Below are 23,859 nucleotides of genomic sequence, written 5' to 3'. Positions count from 1 at the left end.
AGTAGTATTTTTATTTTCCATATTTAATACATAATCAAATCCATAGGAACTATAAAATGTATGCACATACCTTCTTTTAAAGATTAGTAAAAATATTTCAGCCTTTAATCCTGATGTACACTTATAGCTTGTAAAATAATTTAGCCCACATGTAGAACTTTGTTTTCTTCTATGCCAAGCTAACAAATGCAACCCAGTTTCCTAGAATTTAACAGCACAACATGCTCATATTCTGAGAAATACACATCTGAACTGCAGAGTCAATGCTGATGCATCTTTTCAGGCACTCAGTCATGATACATTACTGCAGCCAAGTTATCTAGGAAACTCACTGAATTTGAAACATATTTTTAATTAGAGTAAAACACAATCAAAAGTACCCCTGTGTTCTAAGTGTGAAAGGGAAGTCAGTGGAATATAATTCCAATCACCATAAACCCCAGGCTTGAAGGGCAATTCACAGTTTACAACCACACTTTCATATATTCTTTCATTTGATCCTCAAGACACACTCTAAGATGGATTGAGAAATATTACTACCTCCAATTTTATGAACCAGAAAATCAGCTCAAAGGATGACAAGTCCCAGAGGTGACAGAATAAGGAATAAAATCCACATCTTCTTTTTTCTTGTGCACACTACTTCCATTCTGTCATTCGACCTCTAACTTACAATAGCCACCCCAGCCTTGCTTTACAATACAGACAGAATCAATCCTGTCCACACACAGGGGATACAGTCGATGAAGGTATGAATAGCAGTATTCAATTTTTCTCTTACCCAAGCAAGTACACTGAATAAGAGGAAATGAAAGGCTCTTATCAAGACAGGAAAAGTGATGCTGGTAAACTCTGTTTTCCCTCCACAGCAACTTTTTTTTTTTTTAATTTCTAATCCTCTTATAGAAGATGATTACAAAAAAAAGAAATCTTGGAATCAGGAAAGCAGAACTGAAACCTAAAGCTTATCATACTGATAAGGATACTTACACAGGAAGCAATACGTTACCACTGCTTCCTGTTTTAAGTATTCTTATCTGTAGTACATGAAAGGTTTTTCACCAGAACCTCCCATTTAGGACACCCCAAAATAGCATCTTCTGATCTTCAGCTGTCAGCTGAAGTTGTTTCATAAATAGCCCAGCATATGTACCCTGAGAGTTGGGAACACTCTAAATGCAAATACAGCGCAGTAATACCAATTCCTTGCAGACTCTGTGATGAAATGGAATGTGCACATTCAAGCAATTCTATAGAGGATACCATAAATATCTGCAGCTAATGACCTGTGGAGCTCTATGTGGACTATTTCTAGAAACACTGAAGTCAAGTCATTAGCAGATATATATTCCTGTTTAGTGTATGCGTCACAAAGAAACATTAGATTCATTTGAGGTCTGTTAAATATTTAAACAATTTAAAAAAAAAAACTCTGATGCAGAGATTCATTTTTGGTGAAAAGGGTGTGTAGACAGAAACAACTGGGTTTTTCATAATCAACAAGTATACAGAGCAAAACTGATTATAAGGGAATGTGTTTGAAAATTTACACATGTTAACTCAAGGTTACACACACACACACACATACACACACAGGTATAAGAGATGCCTAGCCATAATCTACATGATCTAGTATGTCAGAAATTCTATTGCCAAAATCACACAAGATGAGACAATTTCAGAGAGAGAGAGAGGAGAAATATGTGTTAAAAAAAAAAAAAAAAAAAAGGAACTGTGTGGAATGGTTCTGTGGAGCACAAACAGAGGTTTTTATTATTTTCTTTTGTGTGCCTTTGTGACTCCCTCTTCCCCGACCCCAGCACGTTCACCCCAGGAGGGATAAGAGAGCATTTTGCTTTGGTTCTCTGAAGATCAGAGTGACTCCAAAATGACACATAAACCTATAAAGTTCTACAGCCACTGAACACAAACACTAACATACAGCAGGTTAAAAGTGGGGAGGGACATGGAAAACAAGAAGCAATCCTCTAACTGGACCTGGAGCTAGTTTGAATGACTCTTCTAGAGAATGTTGGACAACTCTGGACAGGAAAAAGATGTGGAAAACTCTATAGGTTTTGGAAACAACCACAAAACTAATGGAAGGTTTGAGAAGAATGATAAATCGAACATGGTAGCACACACCTGTAATCCCAGCAGCTCAGGAGGCTGAGGCAGGAGAATCACAAGTTCAAAACCAGCCTCTGAAATTTAGCAAGGCTCTCAATAAATTAGCAAGACCCTGTCTCAAAATAAAAAATAAAAAGGGCTGGGGATGTGACTCAGAGGTCAAGCACTCCAGGGTTCAATCCCCAATACCAAATGAAAAAAAAAAAAAAAAAGAGTAAAACCTGAAAATGAATAATATTAAAGGAAAACTAAGAGCTAACTACACAAAGGTCTTCAAATATATGTAGCGAAACATCTCATTAAAGGCCAGTGGGATTGCTATGATAACTCCATACAAAGAAATCCATCAGCAATAAAAAGAAAAGAGCTATCAAGTCACACACAAAAAAAAATGTGGGTGAATCTGAAGTACATATTACTAAGGAAGGCAGTCTGATAGAGATACGAACTATAACGACTCCAATTATATGACATTCTGAAAAAGACAAAACTATAGAAACAATAAACACATCAATGATTGCCAGAAGTTGGGAAGAGAAAGGAAGGATTAAATAGGTAAAGAATGGGAATTTTTTTTAAAGAACAAGTTATTTTGCATGATACTATAATGGTCAATAAAAGACATTAAGCATTTGTTAAAACCCACAGAGTTTATAGCACAAAGAACAAACCTTAGTGTGTGCAAATTTTTAAAAAAATCATTGGGGTGGTCAGCGATCACAACATGGAATACAGAATGTGACAAAAGAATCCAGGCACATCACAGTGCAAGGAGCACCCTCACTGAAGGAGGAAGGGTGATAAGGTGCTGACCTAAGCAACTCTGGAACTGAAGGGAGTCCTGAAGACAAAAGGTAAAAGAATCTGTACGTAAGCAGTGGGCCTAACCGAGAAAGCTGTTTCTCACTGGGTCTACATTAACAACCCTAATGCTGCTATGCAGTATCAGAATTACACATGTAACTGAACACACAACTTAAATTGATGAAGGACGATGGCAACCAGGTTGCTCATAGTTGGAGGGGGGAGGTGACAGACAAGCTCAGGGAGGAGGCCACATAGAAACAGACCGAAGTTAACAGTATGAACTCAGGTGTAGCTTGGTAGAGAGCTACATGGTTACACATGGAAATAGTTATAGATAGATGTGGACACGAATCCATAAATACACATATCTATTTCCTTGCTCTGTTGGCTGAAAGGGGAAAAAAAAAAAGCAATGGACACCCCAGTCCCAACACTCAATCTCAGTTTCTAATATAATTTTCCAATAAAAGGAACCAGGGTACCTTAAAGAAATGGATGATTCTAGGACTGGAGGATAAAATAGACAAGATGATCCTAGGGTATCTTGTAGCATCAGAAATTAAGAAAATGGACCCCCCAAAAGTGCAGAATTAAAAACCCACAATGATGGGAATATGTCAAGGGGACATAGGAGCCAACCAAAAGAGCTAAAGCTGGAACAATCTGAACAACAAATAAAGTACTACTGACTATAACCCAAAGCGTAAAATAAATTGCCACAAGTCCCAACTGATGCATATGTGATTGAGTAAATTAATCAGAAACAAATCTGTGCAGGAGAGTCCAAATATATATATATATATATATATATCTCCAGATAAATGCCCACTTCTCAGGCAATGGGCTACATACGTATCACGACTTCCTTCCAAAGAGTACAATATGGAAAGGGAGTAAAATAAGACCAACTTTTACAGGAGAAAGACTTGACCAGTATGCCTTCAGCTAGGGGGTCAAGGTAAAGAACAACCTTGATAAACCAAGGTAGTAGTAGTGCACATGCACATGCTTAATCAAATAAGAAGATGGTACTTTATCTTTTGTGATCTTCATCCCCAGAACACACTACCCCACTCCAATCATGAGAAACACATCAGACAAATCCTAATTAGGTCCATGCTACAAAGTACCTGATCAGTACTCCTCAAAACGGCCCAAGTCAAGCCAGGTCTGGGGGTGTGCCTGTAATCCTAGCTACTTAGGAGGCTGAGGCAAGAGGATTTCAAGTTCAGGGTCAATTTAAGGAACCCCTGTCTCAAGAGAAAATAAACAGGGTTCAGTGGTAGAGCCCTTGCCTAGCACGAGTGAGACCCTGGGTTCATGTCATCTTATTTCCCCTTTCAGTAAACAGATTAGCAGCTGTTCCAATGTTATGATCGCCCACTCCCCCTTCCATAACTTTAAATGTGTTTATCATGCTTTAGGTTTCATTGGTATTGAGGACCTTATAGTATTTTGCGATAAGCTTTTTATTGTGTCAATTTGAACTTCTGGTAAAAATACGATTTACGACCTCAGACTTTAAAAAAAGGTCAGGTGTCCTTCCTCCTAAAATCAGGAGGGAAATGCTCTCAGGCGAGAATGAAAAAGTTAGTTCTGAAGGAATATCCCACCATAATTGCTGTTATCCATCACAAAAAGGAACCTCGAGATTGCGGGATTTCCTCCAGTGCTGTATGGATTTAACAAGAATGTGCCTGAAGATCTGTACTTGTAAAATACGCTGTGGTATCAAAATAAAAGCTCTTTACCCAAGAACACTTTCAAGTTAGTAGTCTTTCCTCCCATTCTGTACAAGGAATAAAAACCGAGTGAAGCAAAAGAATGAAATGCTTTTCCAACAGAATGAAGCAGCATCTTGGGAAAGCAGGACCCAGTATATAAACACATCACCAGTTTTGCATAATGGTCTTAAAAAAGAAAACAAGTACCCGGTGAAAATCACCAACACCCAATGCTGTGTCGTGAGCTACAAGCACATGTAGCCCTGTACATGCTGGTGGCCACACTTGCTGGAGGTTTCCATACTCTCTCCCTGGTTGTCACCTGTTCCAGATCTTGCACGTCAATCTCTCTTAAGCAGGTACACGTGAACTCAACTCTTACTTTCTTCAAGTTAATATGGTGCCCTATTAAGTCAGAAAAATCTGACTCCATTTCACAAGACAACCTTAATCATGACCAATAAAGCCACAAAGAGCACCAATGACCACTTAGGTCCAGGCAAATATAAGTCATAAGTTTCACAAGGAAATCAATGTGGTCATCCTCTCAAGTCCATTAAAGGGGCCAGAGACCTGGTTACTTCTCTCAACGGGTCTCATTTGTTCCCTGGGGAAGCTGGTCCCTTGACATCCTTCTCCCATTCAATCAGTCTGCAAGAAAGGAAGCTCTATGAAGGCTTGAATTATTGTCTTCACAGAGTTTTCTTCAACTCAAGAACTAAGGAATAGGACTGATGCTTAGGAGAAACTAACTCCTTGTTGATTTAATTAACCAGAATATTCCTTCATGTCTGGTCTTCAGCAATTCTCCACCACTATCTTCATGACCAGTTGTGTATTCTTCAAAATTTCAGGAGCAGCAACCACAACAGCTTAATTATTCAATGAATGGAAAGATATAAGTAAACCACATATTTAGTACCCACCAAGTATCAGGCAACAGTAATGTCATTAAGAAAAACTCTGCCCTCCTCAATGAATATGATTCTGGCTTACAGTGAATGAGGTGCTGGTGTGTTTCCAAAACTGTGCTTTAAAAACACATGGTCCAGTGTCCATTCTTTCACTATCTAGAGATGACAAACAGTACCTACCAAATGCCGGACTCCCTCCATTAAGAATTCAAACCACATCTACCAAGATAACAGAGAGAAACTGCCCAGCTTAATGCCAGATGCATACCTGTTGGAAAATATTTTCAAGCTTTAGAAACTAGCATAAATGTCAACTGACTGTGAAGAGCCAATAAAACTGAAGCCGTGCTTAAAATATAATAGAATGAATTTGTACTACAGAACTTGGGCAGTTAGGAATTTTCTATTAAAAGATAACAAATGTTTTTGCTATATGTCAAATTGCTTGGATACTAAATTTTATCTCAATACTTGAAATGTCAAATAATATTTTAAAAGAATTGTTATAACAGCTGACAAACTAGTTTAGGATACACGTTCTATTCTTTTGGTCGCCACGCTAGATGAGTCTCATTCAAGTGTGGAAACAAACACTGGGAGATACAGGGGGACAAGTCTCAAATCCTGGACCAACCTAACATTTCAGCAGAGCAGCTCACAACTGCCATGCATGCTAAATAATCTCACTAAAATTTAATTCCTGTTCCCAAACCTTACCCATATATTTTAGTAGAGGGACTAGTTAGCAGCAATTCCAAGAGGAAGAAAGGGAATGAGGCAAAGGGACATATTAGAAGGGGTTTATGAATCACAAACTTAATAACTGGCCTCTTTCTAAAAATAAAGGTAACTGTGATATAATAGCTATTTTTCAAATAATTTTCTCATTGCTTTTGATATCTTAAACCTCAGTGCAAATGCTATGCTGTGACCTAGATCAGTAAGCTACAATTAACATCAGAGGAACTATATTAATAGAATAAAGTTGCTGAGCTACTGTTGGAGGCAGAGAAATAAATCTTGTCAAAACAAAGCAAAGTTTCTGTCAATCTTCAAAAGAATGGTTTGGGGGAACAGAGGAAGTATCCAAGACTTTAAAATACACTGCAATTTCAGACTTGGGAATGATACAGTTGTAATTAATTTTACCCAAGTTTTCATATCCATACCAGATTACAAGGGCTCTTGTAACTTTTTTTTTTTTTTTCCTATTTAAAATACATTCAACACTACTAAAGCTGAATTTAGCTTTTAAAATATTTGATGAGTGAAATGTTTTGGGGTACTCAAAACATCCACATTGTTGTTTTTGAGATTTCCTAAAGCCATCCTCTTCCCTGGTTCAAGGATTCTTCCCAGAAGGGCTGATAAACATGTTTTCAATTCAGGAGGGTTCTGTGAGCAACATGAAATGAACACTGAGCCTACCCTCACATAGCTCCTAAGTTTTAGTGGAAAAGAGTGCTCGGGACCAATAACTACAAGGACAGGTATTCCCATTCTCCCTCAGGAAGGGTTAAAGTTTCTGAAACAGAGGCAGGAGCTAGGTATAGTCTAACACAGCAAATAAAATACTTCTGATGTTTTCTAATCTAAATGTATTTTTGGTTTTTGTTTGTTTGTTACAAAATGCTAGAAATTCATTCATTGGGAACTATTTAGAGCAAAGATCTCCCCCTAAATACCTTCTGCCATAATTTAAAAAAATAAGATTCCCCACGCTCCCCTCCACACCCCCAAAAAAAGCCTGAAGTTTCCCATCTAGCAAGTAACAGTAAGTTCTATCAGTAGGGGTGGAGAGGGAGCGATGGAATGGGGCTCTATTCTCAGAGAAGAAACACATTAATTAAAAATCCACCTAAAAAGAGCCAGTGAATTAGATCGAATTGGGTGGCATGGGTTTTTGTTGTGCACTTGATAATGCAAAGACGATTTCCAAGAGCCCATCTAACACAGCGTGGTGGGAAGCTGGCTTTGAAGACACAATGACATTCCTCTAGCGAGTTTCAGGCTGGAGGCTAAAAGCGCCAGTCATTCATCTTTCCATCTTGAGACACATTCTTCACCCAGTTCAAAGGCCCGAGAAACAACAAGCCCGCACACTTTCCTAAGTCGTCCCTTGTAGGGACTTGTGAGGGACCAAAGGCTCAGGCTGCAAAATATTATTAAAGACCTAGCTTTAGGAATGTAACCTTTTTATTGGACTGCAGTTTCCACCCTGAACCTTACTCCCCACCCCCGAACACAAACACACTCTTTCCTTCCTTTCCTTCTTTCTCTCCCTCCCTTCCTCTCTCTCACATGGGGAAAGTTTAGGGCAAAAGGGAAAGTTTTAATTATACTCTCATGATTTCCAGGGTACTCAAGCAGTGGAAATATCTTTTAAAAATGGTTCATTACCCATTATTTTAAAAATGGAATATTTATATTCCTTAATCTAACCAGAGGGAATGGGATCAGCTTTGAAAGGAAGTTATTGTTTAGCTGTGGTTCAAAGAGTGTGCTGGAATTGGGAAGGGAGGGCAGACAGGCAAGTGAGGGGGGTTTCTGGGGGGTGGGTGGGAGCTGCCAAGATCACAATATAAATACCAAGCTCAACAAGGCTCTGCCCCCACCCCCACCACCACAACATACTTTATACAGTGTCCCATTTGGTTTTGTTCTGTAACCTCAAGAATATTTAAGGCATTTGAGTTTCTGGTAAAAGAAGAATGTAAATACTGGCTGATGGGAGTTCCAGGCAGAGTGAAGGAAAAGCAAGCCTTTGCTTTTAGCGTGACTTTGCAAACCATTTAAGTTTTCTGTCCAATCAACAGCAATTCTGTGCTATCTACGTTTGGGTTTGTGCTCAGGTGGCAAAAGCTCTCTTTCCAACAGTTTGAAAGTTGTGGACACGGCCCTTTCCCTCTACCTCTCCCCACAAAAAATCTGCTTCTCCCAGTAGTTCTCCTCTGGCTCAGCTAGTTTATAAGTAGGAAGATGTTCACGAGCTCTGGGTTCCCATGTTTGAGCTCAGGTCTGATGTGAGCCACTCAAGGGGTGTTAGGAAGTGTAATCCTCTAGTCTAAGTCACAGTAGGAATCTAACACAAACAGCATAAATCTTTTCACCAACCACCAACGCCACTAAAAATACAGGCAAAAGCCTCTGCTACTAGAAACTTCAGAAGTCTTTTTTTTTTTTTTTTTTTTTTTTGAGATTAACTTTCAGCCTACACTCATCCAGCAAGAGGCATTTTTAAGCTGAAAATCTAACTCTTAAAGAGATGCCACCTCAAGACATAAATCTGCGCTTGGCCAACAGAATATGGGATATAACATTATTTGTTTACCCTTCACACACCTGAATGTTAGGACTATAATATTTGCTATTCTCTCAAGTTATTTCCTGCCCCAACGTTTAAAGTAGTTCCCATTACTCTACCCTTCCCTTCTTCTTCTTCATATCACATTTTGTAGTATACTTCTATATTCACATGTCTATTCTTTGTTCCTTGTAAAGTATCACAAAGAAAGGAACATGCCTATGTCAGTCTCCATTGCCTGGCTCAAGGTATAAACTTGGAAGAGATTTATGGAAGGGAAGACAAGCATTTGTGATTTTCAAAGAAAAGTGAAGATGGAAAAATGAATTCTGTCCTACCATGAAGGAAATGGCTCATATTTCATCCAGAATTAGAGCTAAACATTATAATATCTTAACACTAATTTTATTCTAAATGTTCAACATGTAATGGATAAATGTTCATGATGGCAAAAGTATTTGCACTTATAGGTACCTTTATATAATATGGTAATTCAGAAGAACATGACTGCTCTCAAGAAGTATTATGTATTTTTTACCCCTTGGTATTGATTGGGACACATGGTCCAATCAATAGCAAGCACAAACTGACAGCAGCAGCATCCTCCCCACCCCAGACAGGTGAGAAAGGGTATTCTCAACAACCAGCCCCCAGCAGATCCCCCAGCACAATGTAACCACATGCATTTACCCTGGTGAGACAAGCAGAAGAACCACCTGGCTGAGCCCAGCCAAATCAGCAGCCTAGAAAATTCATCTAATAAATGATTGCTGTTTTAAAGCATTTAGTTTGGGAGTGGTTTGTTACACTTCAAAGGCTAAATGATACATACATCTAAGAAACTAGATAATTTCATATATAAAACTCTTTTTAAAAGTTCCTTCATGTTGATGGATTTCATTTCTCCTTACTCCAGATGACAAGAAGAAAATCAATACTATTGCTAGGAGCATATTGTTATTGGCAAGTCACCCAAAATGACCAAACTGATAACTCAGATTAAATGTTATCTGTTATCATAACATCTTACAAGTTTCAAACAACCTCATTCTGTTCATAGACTTTCTGGGCCACAATCAGGGGGAAAAAGCAGAGCATCTGTCATTCATGATAAGTTCCTCTTTGGTTCAAAGTAGAAGTTATCTCAGCAATACACACACCCTTCTTAGGAGACCAGCCAGATGCTCTAAATTCCACTCCTCCATGGTGTTAATAAATTTGGAGAAAATGAGTAAAAGATCACGAGCATAAAGCAATTTCTTTTATTATTTGCATGCAATCTTATGTCTAAAATAAACTGTTCCCAGAATTTGAAAAAGCAAAAGACTTATTCTAATAAAAAAAAATCAAGTCTTTTAAGTTTTTTATCTTCTTATGAGATCCTGGTGATTAGAAAGTCTTGAAAAGAATCCTTAACTTTATATTTAACCCTACCACTACTACTGCTACATCATACCAACAACTCATTGTCATTCTGTCTTGAGGTGGGGAGATACATGAGTACCACCATGAAAGGAACAAGAGAAGAAAATCAAGACTTTAAATGTTAGTGTTTGAAATTGCAGACACCTTTTCCCTTCTTAATTTACACATATGTTTCAGTGTTGAAAAAGGAGACCATTTCTTAGCGAATGCTTTTCCCCCTTTACTAGGTTATGCCAGATCCCTCACTAGCCACTTTCTGAACCTGAGGATTCAAAAGAGGTCTCAAAAGGATATTTTTTCTTTTTCCTTTTAACAAAAACAAAACAAAACAAAACAAAAAAACAAAAAACAGGAGTCTGTTATGTTCCTTCAGAGCCAAACTTTGGGATCTGGGCATATTCTCACATAGAAGACTTTGAGCAGTTGGGCATTTAACCAAGCTTCTGTTACTAAGCTTCAAATTTTAGGAGTAGTCTATCTCTAGAAAGATGAATAAAAAAGTAGCAATAAAGGTGGTCCATGAGAAGGGAGACCGAGGGACAAGAAATGGAGGGAGCCTTACTTCTGACCCTACACCTTTAAAAAAGATCACTTTAAACTTAGAGCATGTGTGTGGACTGCCTATTCATGAAAAAAGACAGGGAAGGAGGGAGAAAGGAAGGGAGAGAAAGAAAGAAGAGTGTGAACAGACCCAGAAGCTATTAGAAGTCTTGATGGTATAAATCATGTTTTCTTTGTGTTTCTCAAAGAAAATACTATAAACTTAAAAACAAATATGACTTCCTATCATTGAAATAGAGCCAGGCTGGAAGTGTACGCCTGTAATCCCAACGGCTCTGGATGCCGAGGCAGGAGGATCACAAGTTCAAAGCCAGTCTCAGCTACTTAGGGAGACCCTAAGCAACTCAGTGAGACCCTGTCTCAAAAAGGTTAGGGATGTGGCTCAGTGGTTAAGTACCCCGGGTTCAATCTCTGGTTCCAAAACAAAAAAAAAGAAAAAACACTGAAAAGAAGAAAAAACTTCCTTTGTATCCCCACCCTTACCTCACATTTCCTAACACCCACCCCACAAGTCCACATTCAGGCCCTGTGCATCTAATATCTGGACCCTTCTTCAGGCCACTTCCCCTCACTAAAGATCCCAAACAAAGATACCTTTCCCTCCATTCTTGTGAATATTATGTTTGTTGGCTTAACACCTGCAAATGGGCCATTCACCCAAATGAGAGTTTCAACTATTTTTGTCACGGTGAGGATAATTTTAAAAAGCCTAAAGGTCTGAGGTAGCTTGGCATGTCTGTCTTATAAGTTAATGAAAAATGCCAATTTTTGTGGATTACTTTTTCTGAATCCTGTTTTTTCCCTCAAATAAGTTGTTCCATAAGAAATGTAGTAACCACTTTGCTTATCTTTCCTCACTTCTATTTTTTTTCCTCCATTTCTATGTATCTACCCTCATCTTCCTTCAACAAAATATGTAATATCTGGAACATAAGGAAGGAGAGAAGAAGAAGGAACAGTGGTTTGGGACCTGTCTAGCCACAGGCAGATAATTTACAGTGCGGTGGGGAGGTGGGTGACCTCTCCAGCATTGGAATTGGTAGAGATCTTCTAATTACTACAACACCTAAACGTCAAGCGTAAATATGAATATTTTTTGTATTAGATGGCCCTCCAAATAATTTTAACATAAACAAGGAAGTGATTATTAGAGAAGATCAGATGAATGTCAGTTGACTACATGGTAATTACTGAATATTCCAGTGGTCAGCACCTAACAGCTCTAATTTTTAATGTTGTGCTATTTTAACATTTTGCCTGTTTTGCTTAGATCATATCCTTCTTAAAAGCAAGATTTATGACTTTCTGTACAAAACATGATTTTTTTGCCACACTACATACATTTGAAAAAATAAAAATAATGCCTCTCCTCTTAGATCACTTCAGCAAACATAACTATCAAGTTCTCAATGTTAAATGATACTGTTCAAGCAACATGACCTAAATATGTCAGGGAGGATCAAAGAACTTGCATTAAAGTATTTTTTGGTCAAGGAGAAAAAAATATAAAAAGGAAGGGGATCACGCACATGTAATGTACAGTTAAAAAATAAGAAAGCATGGAATAGCAAAAGGGAAAGGAAGAAAGCAACTCAGTTTACACAATAAAGCATTCAGGTTAGGTATGAAAACTACAAAATTTCCTCTGCTTCAAGACAGCTAGGACAAAAATTGCAGTGTGACCTAAGTATTCCACTTACTGCCATCAGGAATGAAAAGGCAGGCCAGGGTCAAAAAAGAAACGAGGGCACTTCTCAACAAAAACATCATTTTTAAAAAGCCCTATTATTTCAAAGATCACTGACTCATGGAAGAAGCACAAATGACATTTATTCAACCAAATTTATTTTGACAAATAGATTATAGCAAAGCCTACAGCAAGAATATTATTAAAATGGAAAATGTTCCTTGTACCATTGATGACAGTACCTTATATTTATCTATCTTCCCCTGTTTTCTGTGAATTAAGATTGGGCAAGATACTGTTATTTTCATTAATATTACTACAACAAGAAGCCAGTAGGTGATCCTATCATTTAAAAAAGCCCTACAATAATTTTTGTTAAAACTATTTCATATTAGTATGAAGTTAGTATAATATTACTATAACAAACTAACATGAAAATTAATTCTATTAAGTTAAAACTCAATATGATTATAACTTCTCAACATGTTTCAATAATAACATTTTGAAAAGAGTTTTTAAAATCTGCCACATAGCTACAGACTCATAAGGAAATAATAAACCAAGTACATAATTATAAATATAAAAGGGCATCTCTTTTAAAGACAAAAACAAAAGGTATTAGTATGAAAAAGTCACAGAATCTTTAGTATGAAACTGACTTCAAACCAAATTCGCAAGCTATTTTCCTTGAATACGATTTCCAGTAACTCTCTAAAATGAGGAAATAATAGAGCACACAGCTTTCATGAAAACAAAACAAAACAAAAACCTTAAAATTGTGAAGTTTTCCATTATACGAAATTACCAACCCATCAAAATAAAAGAAGCCATTTATACACTATTCAGCTAAGAAATCCCACTATAGGAGGAGGATGGGAAAAGACCAAGTGAGTGGAGTTCTGAATGAAAAAGTCTGCAGCCTATTCCGATGATTTATGGAGCCCCAGAAGGAGGAAAGAGGGTGGGATCTTCTGAATATATTGGCAACTCAAAGGCCAAGAAAACACTGGGGCAGTCAAGCAGAGTACACATAGCTCAATTAGCCAATCAAAAATCCTAGAGCACGTAAGAAAACTAGACAACACTAATTTTGTCTGCAAGAGAAGCATTGAGCTGTTTCACACACCTAACAGAGGAAACTCAAACTACACAAAAAATTATGGAAGACTTCCCCTAGTCCCCAACTGGCTTCTCAGATTTCCTTTCCATTCACTTAAGTGGATATATCACTGGAGAATTCTGATGGTACAAAATGAGAAGCACTATCCATAAACAAGCTACCCAGAAGAAGGGTGATTCCCAACAGAATGAACATCTAAAATAACGTCACAGACATGCACTGACTAAAGCTTGACTGATACTGTGGGGCCAGAGGCTTCAGACAGTTGAACTGAGAAAGCAGGAACTAGGTAGGGACTAGCACTCTCTCACACTGGTGTATTTTTAAAGGGTGAGGGGAACCTAATCCAGTCTAGAAAGGGTTCCAAAAATTTAGAATGATATAATTAGGTGGGTTTGACTTCAGTTCTATAAAAACCTGGAAAATAAGCCCTCAAACAAGAAAGGTTAAAATCAGTCAAAGAATATTTTCCTTCCTTGTTCCTGTGTGCCCATCGTGTCTGATGCAAGGACTAGAACAGTATATTCCAATATATTTTATTATAACCCCATAAACAGCCTCTTCAGAAAGAATCCTCATTACAACTGACCCATTAAAGAATATCACTTTTTTCAAAACATTCCTATGTTTAGAGCTGCAAAGGAGGTTAAAATAACTGAGAACAAATTTCTCAAGTTACTGATGAGGAAATCAGTTCAGGGAAATTAAAGGCCTTGCTCAAGGTCACCGGGCTAGCAAAAGGCGGAGACTGTGTTAGAACCCAAGATCTCTGGCTCTCAGGAACTGCTTTTTCCATTGCATCATTCAAGATAATGAAAAGCTATTTTCCAGGAATTTTGATAAAAAAAAATAAAAATAAATCCCTTTTGGATCCCAAGTGCCTTCCTATAAGCAATATTGGAAATAGTATTTATTTAGGAAGCACCAAGATAAATGATCACAACACATGGAGTTTTTATGGATTTTTTTTAATGTAAAAAGCTACCTAAACAATGGCCAAAACTAATAAGATTGTTAGATAACTAAAGTATCTGGAACAAGAGAGAAAATTTTCTCTCTCTCTCTCTCTCTCACACACACACACACACCCCTGTTCCAAAGTCATATTGGGTCACTCACAAGGGGGCAGTCCTTCTTAGGTACATTTTCACCTTGCTGTTTCAATTGGCACCTCAGCAAAAACACTGCCTTTGGGGCTTATGACTCAGGAAAAGGGATGCTGGCTGATGAGAAATGTTTATTTGAGAGGGAGGGAGGGGGAAGGGGGAAATACTTCCCCAGCATGTCTCTTTCTTATTTTCTTTATTTAGGACAGGTAAATCTGAACATATTTTGCATCTTATAAAACAATACACCTCACAAAGTTTTGTTCTGGGAGGGGGCAAAACATATCTAGCAAGCTTTCAGGATCAGTTCACCCAGCTGCCCTGCTGGGTACCACAGACCAAAAAGTAATCTGTTTAAAAACAGGCAGCATTTCCTTCAAACCTTGCTAAGGAACCGCCTACTGAGCCCTTTCAATGAATCTCAAGATTCTCATGATCAAGCTGTAATCTAGGTTTTTATTTCGCTCCCAGTATACTCACAGCCTAGGAGGATGGGGTTTTCTTGGTCTGCTGTATCTCAGGTGCTTTGCAAGAGCAGGTGCTCAATAAAGGGTCTATGAAAGCTGGGGTGCTTTCAGGCCAAAGGAGTTCTTCTCTGAAAATTCCCCAAACTATACCAGCCACCGAGCTCCTATTTCCTTCCAGCTCCTTTTAGTAAAAGATATAACTTTGAGCCTCCTGAGCCAACCCCAGATTCCTCAACCACGTGCTGTAGTGCACTCCTGCTTGCAGATTTCAAGGCAGGAAGATGAAGGAACGGGTGTTGTAGTAAACCATAGTAAAGAGAGGAGGGAAACAAAATGGGGCATGTCACATGGTCACGGCCTGAATTTTTCTCAATTAAAAATAAGAGGAAGTGTGTGTTTCCGGCCTCTGTCAGCAGGCTGCTGGGACTTTTTCATTCTTAGGATTCTGCTCTAGATGAACAAATAAGGCTGAGCGCATAACATCCTCTGTGTGTGTGGGGGGGGGGGGGTGAATATTTGGCTGAGCACTGCAAGCGCTAGAGGAAGGGATGGAGGGAGAGGGGAGACAGGGCTCAGGGAGGAGTCGTCCCTGGCTGTCGCTGACCAAAGCCCCCGCTGGCCCCTCGGCTCTGCACCTCGCACAGGCCACGCCCCCTCCCGCCCACAGTTCGACCATCTCTCGCGTGCATTGGCTATGGTGGAGGCCAATCAGCACCCCCGGCCACCCCGCCCCGCCCAGGGCCAGCCGCTGCTCTGGCACGGGAGGGGCGGGGGGTGAGCCTGCCACCGCCTACCAAGCTGCCTAGGAAGGGGCCCTGCAGCCCCCAGACCCAGAGACAGGCAGAGGCGGAAGGCTGGAGGGTGGCCTCGACGCATCTTCCCCGACCCTGGCAAAACTGGAGGCCAAGTGCCAAATAAAAAAAGGAGGAATGCAGGAAGCAGAGGTGACCCAAGAAAAAGGAAAGTGCCAGTACTGAGAGGGTTTGCTCTGCCTCTGAAGGCCACACAGCAAAGAGAAGAGGGGAGAGAGAGCGAGACCTGAGGAGGTAGTCATGGAGGTCCGGAATCCTTGAAGTCATGGAAAGGAAAAACAGTGAAAGGAAGAGAAATGGCGAAATTCTTTTTTTAAGGGGGAAGGAGCTTAAAAGGATGACGAAAAGCAAAAACTGAACCTCAGAGGTCTGGCCCAGGTCTTGAGAAAGCCTGCTTTATCTGGCCAGTTGCAGTTTTAAAACCAAAAGACAAATCTGAGGGAAATGCTGTTGGAAAGTTGCAGGGCTGATGCTATCCTAAGGCTGAGAAGTCCTGTTTGCCCTCCTTGAGATCTCAATTTACCCCCTGCAGAGAGCAGGCCACTAGTACTGTACAGCGAAATTCTGAAAAGGAGAAAAACAAGGGCAATGCTAGCAATAAGAAATAAGAGGTGGGAAACAAAGGAAATGGGAGGGGAGTAGTGCTGGAAACCACCTAGCAGGTCAGAATTAAGTTGGGGGGAGTGACAGATGACAGAGAAGCAAGAAAAGGTTGTTGGATACAAGTCCTGAGCACCTGAGCTAAAGGCTGCACAGACGTTCTCCTTTAATGGACACTGAGAAATAGGAGACAAACCGAGATGTTTACAAGAGGTTGCCAGGAGAAAGTGCCCGCCCTCATCTCAACCCCATTCTCTTCATTATGCTGCACTTTTACCTGAGAAATGGGAAAAAGGCAAATAGAGCAATTGCAGAGGAAGTTAGAAAAACAGTTTTCTCAAACTAACATGGGCATTCTGATCAGAAGCTGTTTGCCTTTGATAGGTCTGCTCGGTTCAGATGACAATTAACTATCAATAACATCTTTAAACTCAACAGGGCAAAGGCAGCAAACAGGATGGAGGATGTGGATGTAGCTGGTAGTATTTGGTGCCCCACTTAAAAAACACGTTTGTATCTTAAAAACATAGACTGTAGAATTTTTCTGGCATGGTGCAGTTAAAGCAGGGTCCACAGTTTAGCCCCTACATTCAGTGCAAACCAAAACAAAATATATGATTATTCTAGAATATTATATTTTCCCTAAGAAAGTCAAAAATAGAAGACTGGGAGGTTGTTTTGTTATTTATTTTTGGTTTTGTTTTTTAGTGTATCTGCCACATAAAGAGGATTTTATTTTAAAAAGCTTTTTAAAAATGAAAATTCTATATGGTTTGTTTGTTCAGGACAAACATTATTTATTCTATTCTATAAAAGAAACCTATACAAATTAAGAAAATGGGTGAGAAAAACACTGTTCCTTAGTCTTTTCTTTCATCTGCTTTAAAATCAAAATTTAGGTTCTGGGTAAGTTCTCATTATATAAATGAGGCACTTTTCAATAGGAATGGTTAAAATGTTATAGGGATTCTGGTACCCAAAAACATCATTTGAAATAATCAAAATTTTTACACTGACAACTAAATCTCTCTTTAGTAAATGTTGAAAAAAGTGCTGAAATAAGTACTGATCAAATAAATGCTTTTCATAACATAACACCTAAATTCTTAGTTTAAACATTCAAATACCTGTATCTTCTATAAAACAGAGAATGATATGGGTTAGGTGTTGGGACACAGAATGAAGAAGGGGACCACATAATTCACAAATACTAGTGATAGGAACCCCAAAGCACAAATTAACTTTTGTGAACAGATACCTATTAAGAAGAATAAATGCTTTTAAAAGCTCATTCTGTAAGCATTTATAAAATTCACAAGATAATCATTTTGTCAGAATAAAGTGTTTCCAAATGCTGAAACTTCTGCTTTGCCAACTCATCACATTATTTGCAAACTATACTCCTCTCTTCTACCCACAATTATGACCACCAGAAAATAGATTCACAGAATGAAGGGCAGGCTAATTTCCTATTACAAATGTTTTTCATTTTCAATACAGCCTTAGCCACAGAAGACTTAAAGCCAACTTTCAACATTTCTGAGGCATCTACTCTTGAACTGAAAAAACAAATATTCTAAGAGCAAAAAGTACACAGTTTAGCCCTTACATTCAGTGCAAACCAAAACAAAACAACTTCCTTTTCCCAGACCTAATGTATCTTCTTTTCACCATAAAAATGTTAAGTAATTTTACAGAGGATGTACAGTAGCCCCCAAGTGATAAATGTGAAGGTTCCGCGCAAGAAGAGACAACTGCTAGGCAGACATGCAGGGATGAACTTCCATAACTCTTAACTCATAATGGGTCCCAGGCGCATGCAGTTTATTGCATATCCTGTATAAAAGCGGCCATGCCTGTGAGATGGGTGGTTGTGTGAAAAATATTTCACGACTCCTGGTACAGGAACAAAAAGAAAATGTCACCCATAATCACCTTCTCAAGAGATCATAGGCAGATAAGTACTTCTCTCTGAATATGTATGACTAAAGTGCTTTTACTCCTGAGTCTTTTTAGGACAACATGAATAAAAATTGATGCTTCCTGTTGCTGTTTATGTTGCTTTGGTATTGTGAAATCACAGAACAAAAGTGCACACAGCAACTCAGTAAGATCACCCTTCAGAGCTCTGAGAACTATCTTTAGTGAAGAGCTGAGCTTCTGTGTGAACAAGTATTTTTGTAGAATTGTCCCAATGAGGGCTGACCTTAATAAACGGTCAAAAGAAAACTTCAATAGAAAGATAAAGTTTCTCATATATGAACTTCACAAACCTCAGAACTGGTATTATAGCATATGAATTTTTAAAATACTACAGTATGTTATTTCACTTGGGAATTCTCAAATGAAAAAGCCCTCCTGTGGCTGCTCACACAGTTGATTATCTGCCAACAGTCATTGTGAGGTGAGCATCCATATGTCCTGACCCACCCACCAATTCTCAGTTAAGTGCATTCTCCCTATGGGAGCAGCGGGAAGGAGCACAAGGAGCAGAGGCAAAGAACAGAAATCTAGCACAAGATTAAAAGCAGTTTTGTCTTCTGAATCTGACACCATGAGACGCACCTGCTGTGACGTCCAGTTGAGCTACTGGCGGTCCTCTGGCTGCTTCTGGAAACTGATGCTGGCATAGGTGCTTAAATCCTCGCTGGAGCGGCTGGTGGAGCTGCTCTCACTACTGCCCAGGGGCTGATGAGGGGGTGGAGGTGGGGGAGGCTGCGGTTGAGGGGGGCGCTCCTGAGGGCGCTGTTTGAAGTCCTTGACCAAATCCAGGTCTATGTAGTTAAGACCATTCTCCAAACCCCCAGCAGCTCCACACCCTTGGGCCACCTCCTTGGGGGCTCCACCGAGCTCCCCAGGTCTCAGCCAGACATTCTCAAAGGAAGCAGAGCTGTGGCGTTTGACATCCTCACTGCTGTTGCTGCCACCACCGCCACTGCCCCCTACTGCAGCCCCTCCTCCAAAGGGCACCATGTTGGTCCCCCGGGAAGCAGTAGGTGTTGAGGAGAAGGTCTCTGAGCTATGCCTCCTCCGGCACCCTTGTGGATCTGCACGGATCACTTTGGCACTCTGGTTGCGGTTGGGACTGAGGTTTACCCGGGTGAAGGCGCTAATGCCCCCAGGTCCCTGTGGGCCCCCCAAAAGGGAAGAGTGGGCAGGAAGCTCAGTTGCTCCTTGAGGTGCAGCAGGGGAAGAAGAGGCTGTGGAGGCTGAAGGAGGAGCAGCCGCTGAGGCCCTGGGCAGTTTCACCTCCTCTGCAGCAATGCCTGTCCGCATGTCAGCATAGCTGACAGGGGCAACTGGTGAGGTGTCCACGTAGCTCTGACGGGGACAACCCATCTGCATGGTCATGTAGTCACCCCGGCTGCTGGGCACTGCCCGGGTAGGCCTGCAAATGCTAGTAGTTCCTGGAGGTGCAGGGCCCACTCTGCCCATCTCCCCCCCACTGCTCTCCTGCCAGGTTGCCCTCCGGCCTGGCCCCAAGTCCATGTTCATGTACTCCTCAGTGCCAGTCTCATCCTCTCTGGGAGCTGGCTGGAGCTGGGATGGACACCGAACAGAAGGTGAGCTGCGGGAAGTCATAGGGCCAGATAAGTAGCCAGGCTGGTCATTCCCAAATTCAATATTCACATATTCCCCTGGGCTTTTTGGCTCCGGAGGGTGCAGTAGGGGCTGCTGCTGTTGCTGTTCTCGAGCCCGAGGCAAGGTGCTGGCCTTGGGATCCCCCAAAGATAGCCTTGTGGGCCGAGCCAGGCGGCTGTTGGTCTGAGCAGCTGTGTCCACTTTTCGAGGCAAATGGGGCTGCAAGACATGATGGTGGGGATGTGGGAGGCCAGGCTCTGGCCTAGCCCCACAGTAACCCCCACCCAGGCTGTCGCTGCTGGTGGAGGAAGAAGAATCTTCTGCAGTTGCAGTGTAGAGAAGGCGACCAGAGCTAGAGGAGAGGCGGAGATGCTGGTGCCGGGCACCCTCCTCTGGCTCCCCAGGGCGCTGGGTGTGCTTAAAAGACCTTGGCAATGAATAGTAGGAAAGGACTGGCTTGTGCTGGGGATCCTCAGGGCCATAGTAGCAGTCAGAGGGGCTGCTGGTGTTGGAGTCCCCCACTGGTGACATGTTCATGTAATCACTTGTACAAGGCAAGAGCTTGCCACCCCCACTCTCCACAGGGGGCTTGGGGTGAGACAGGGCATGAGAGTGGTGCCCACTGACCCCATTTGTCCATAGCTTCCCATAGCTACTGCCAGAAGGGGCGGCACTGATGCTGCTGCTGCTGCTGGACCCACCTCCAATGTCAGGGGAGCAGCTGCCACTGGGGGACATCATCATGTAGCCATTGGGGTCCACTCTCTGGGGATGACGTCTGATGGGGTTGATGATCTGCTGCGGGGCAGACACGCTCTTGGGGCTCATGGGCATATAATCCCCACTGCCCTTCCGGCTATTGGGCACTGGGGCCACCCCTGGGGACATGGGCATGTATCCATCATCAGTGTGGAGGGTGGAACTATCTGGGCGATGGTGGCTGCTGCGGTGCTCCAAGGCATGCATCTCTAGACCCTCCTCAGGGTAGGAATGGGTGGGCACGAAGGCAGAGTGCCTGTAGCCAGGCAGTCGGCCTCCACTGCCACCTCCTGGTGGATAGGCAGGCATCATCTCTGTATACTCCTCAATGGAAGCCACTGAGGACTGGGATGGGGTCTTCTGGTGGGAAATGGTAGGGGATGTCCCTGCAGAGTGGGTTCTCTTCCGGAACCTATTATCCAGATCAGCAGCACTGGCAGCTTCATCCCCAGTCAACAACGCTGGGCTGGTGCCCAAGCCAGCTCCTGGGATGTACCGGTGGCCATTACCACCTCGGGACAAAATGTAATGACCATTGGGAGCTGTTAGAGTGGAGGCCCCCTTTCCACCCATGCATATATAATTGCTCAGCTCCTCCTCGCCTCGGGCTGGCGGGGTGTGGCCCAAGGAATCTGGAGTGACACTGCGGAAGGAACTTCGGAAGTCGCAGGGGCTAGAGCCATACTCATCCGAAGAGATGAAACCGCCATCACTGGGGGAACCAGACACGGAAGCACTAGAACGCCTTGGAAACAGACAGTCCGAAGTGGAACCATGGCCACTGGTGCTGCTGGAGGATAGACTAACTGGGCTGGTTGCCGAAGGCGAGCAGCGAGAAGAAGGCATGGGGATAGAGCGACTGTGGTTGAGAGGCGGGTGCAGCCGGGAGCTGCCCCGATGCCTGTGGGCGTGGGTTCTGTTGGTGCTAGGACTCACAGGGCTGCCATCCACAGAGGCTGGGCGGGACATGGTGCCTTCACCATCGCTGGAGGCGCGCACACGGAAGGATCCTGGCTTCCCACCTACCATACTGGCAGGGGAGGTGGCAGTGATGCTCTCAGTGCGTGATCTGCGGGTCAACCCCACCTGGCTGGGCGGGGGGTTGTTGAGATGGTGCCTGCGCAAGGGGACACTGATGGGGTTGGAGCAGTTGGATGAGGACTGGCTCTTGCTTCGAGGGCGAAACTCATCACTCATGGCCCGCATGGCCTCCAAGATAGTCTCATGCATGTTCTGGGCCACCACCGAGTCATCCACCTGCATCCAGAACTCCCCAGGCCCTGTCACAGCAGAACGGCCCACCTCAATGAAAAAGAAGTTTTCAGAGTGGCCGCAGCGTCTGATGTTCATTAGCTGTAGCACCACAGCCGCTGCCTCTGAGTTCAGCTTCACAAAGCTAATGGTCTTGCTGGTCAGGCAGAGGCGGTAGATGCCAATCAGGTTCTTTGTCTGACCCAGGCCCTTGGGCTTCAAGATCACCTGCCAGACCTCCTTAAACGCAGGTCCTGGGGGCCCATCTCCATAGCTCAAGTCCTCTCCAGCCTCGCCGAGGCCCAAGCTGCCACTGCAGCTACCACTGCCTCCTGCTCCAGGGGCTGAGGCCCCTTCGTGGTGGTGGCTTTTGGCACGGTTGTGCAGCTGCAGGAGAGCCTGGTACCAGCTGTCTTGCTCAGCCTCACTGTCCGCAGCAATGGCAAAGTGCTCGTCCCGGGTATAGAGAGCCACCAGGTGCTTGTTCTTGGAGTCAGCACGTTTGTTGATGTTGAAGCAGCTCTCGAGGGGGATCGAGCGTTTGGGGGCGCTCGACTTGTGCCTCCACTTCTTCTCGTTCTCGTAGTACTCCAAGCGCGCGGGGCCCCCGGCCTCGCTGGCCGCCCGCAGCACGAAGAAGCGCTTGTGCATGCTCTTGGGCTTGCGCAGGTAGCCCACCTTGCGCACGTCCGAGAAACCTTCGGTATCTGGAGGACTCGCCATGCTGCCGCCACCGCCACAGCCGCTGAGCAAAAGGAGGCGCCGAAAAACAACTAGTTGGGGGGCGGAGGCTCCTCACCGCAGCCCTGCACATGCAAACAAGGCTGAAGGCTGAAGAAACCCCGACTCCTAAATCCACGCCGCCCCCTGCAGTGGGGAGGGGTAGCAAAGAAGGACGCAGTGGCTGCGCCAAGGAAGAGAGCCGACTGGAGTTTATGGGCGGTTTATGCCCAGAGGGGAGGCAATGCGTCCGGGGTGAAAGCGGCCACGATCTTCCCGAAAGCCAAGTGTCCCCTCAACCACTGCAGCCAGGAAGGAGCTAAGATGCATCTCTAGCCGCCTCAGCTTAAGTCCCGCGCAGGAAGGCAGCCGCGGCCAGCGGGTCCCTGTGGTGCCCCTGCAGGCGCGCACGCCTTCCCTCCTGAGTTCCTCTCTGGAAGTAGCGATTCGCGAGGCAAATTAAATATCCTTGGGCAGGGGGAGGCGGGCTGCCAAGTCCCAACGTTGCACGGGGTTCTCCCTCCTCCTCCTTCGCCTCCTCCTTTGCCTCCTCCCACCCCCCCAACCGTCCCCGCCGCCACCAGCCGCCCAAATACCAGCTCAATCGCAGAGACCGCGGCGCTGCGGCTGTTGCTGCTGCTGCTGCCGCCGCCCGCGGACGCGTCCTCCGCAGCCCTCATTCGAGCCCATCTCGGCGGGCGGGGAAAGTGGCTTTTCCACGCGAAACGCTACTGGGCAGACGCGGGAGCCGGAGACGGTCCAGAGGGACAAGCTCATCCCTGCCCCTCGCTCCAGTCGGCAAGGGAGGAGGGGAGGGGACTAGGGAGGGAGGCAGAGGGGGAGGTTTGGGAAGGATTGGGGAAGACGCCTGTTCCCCGGGAGGCACTGCC

At 43.1% G+C, this 23,859-nt stretch overlaps 1 protein-coding gene across 1 annotated transcript in view; it reads right to left on the bottom strand.

The window, feature by feature from the left end:
• The window catches only part of Irs1 (insulin receptor substrate 1), a 61,916-nt gene extending 38,426 nt beyond the window's left edge, over nt 1–23,490 (bottom strand). The window contains exon 1 of the mRNA XM_076865643.2: nt 19,223–23,490. Within this exon, the coding sequence (XP_076721758.1) occupies nt 19,244–22,972 (3,729 nt within the window). The 5' untranslated portion in view covers nt 22,973–23,490 and the 3' untranslated portion in view covers nt 19,223–19,243. The remainder of the gene's footprint in view (nt 1–19,222) is intronic.
• Nucleotides 23,491–23,859: the final 369 nt, after the last annotated feature.

Source organism: Callospermophilus lateralis, chromosome 9, assembly GCF_048772815.1.
Source record: "Callospermophilus lateralis isolate mCalLat2 chromosome 9, mCalLat2.hap1, whole genome shotgun sequence".
Taxonomy (NCBI): Eukaryota; Metazoa; Chordata; class Mammalia; order Rodentia; family Sciuridae; genus Callospermophilus; species Callospermophilus lateralis.
The sequence above is the reverse complement of the archived record's forward strand: the minus strand, read 5'-3'. Positions and strand labels throughout refer to the sequence as shown.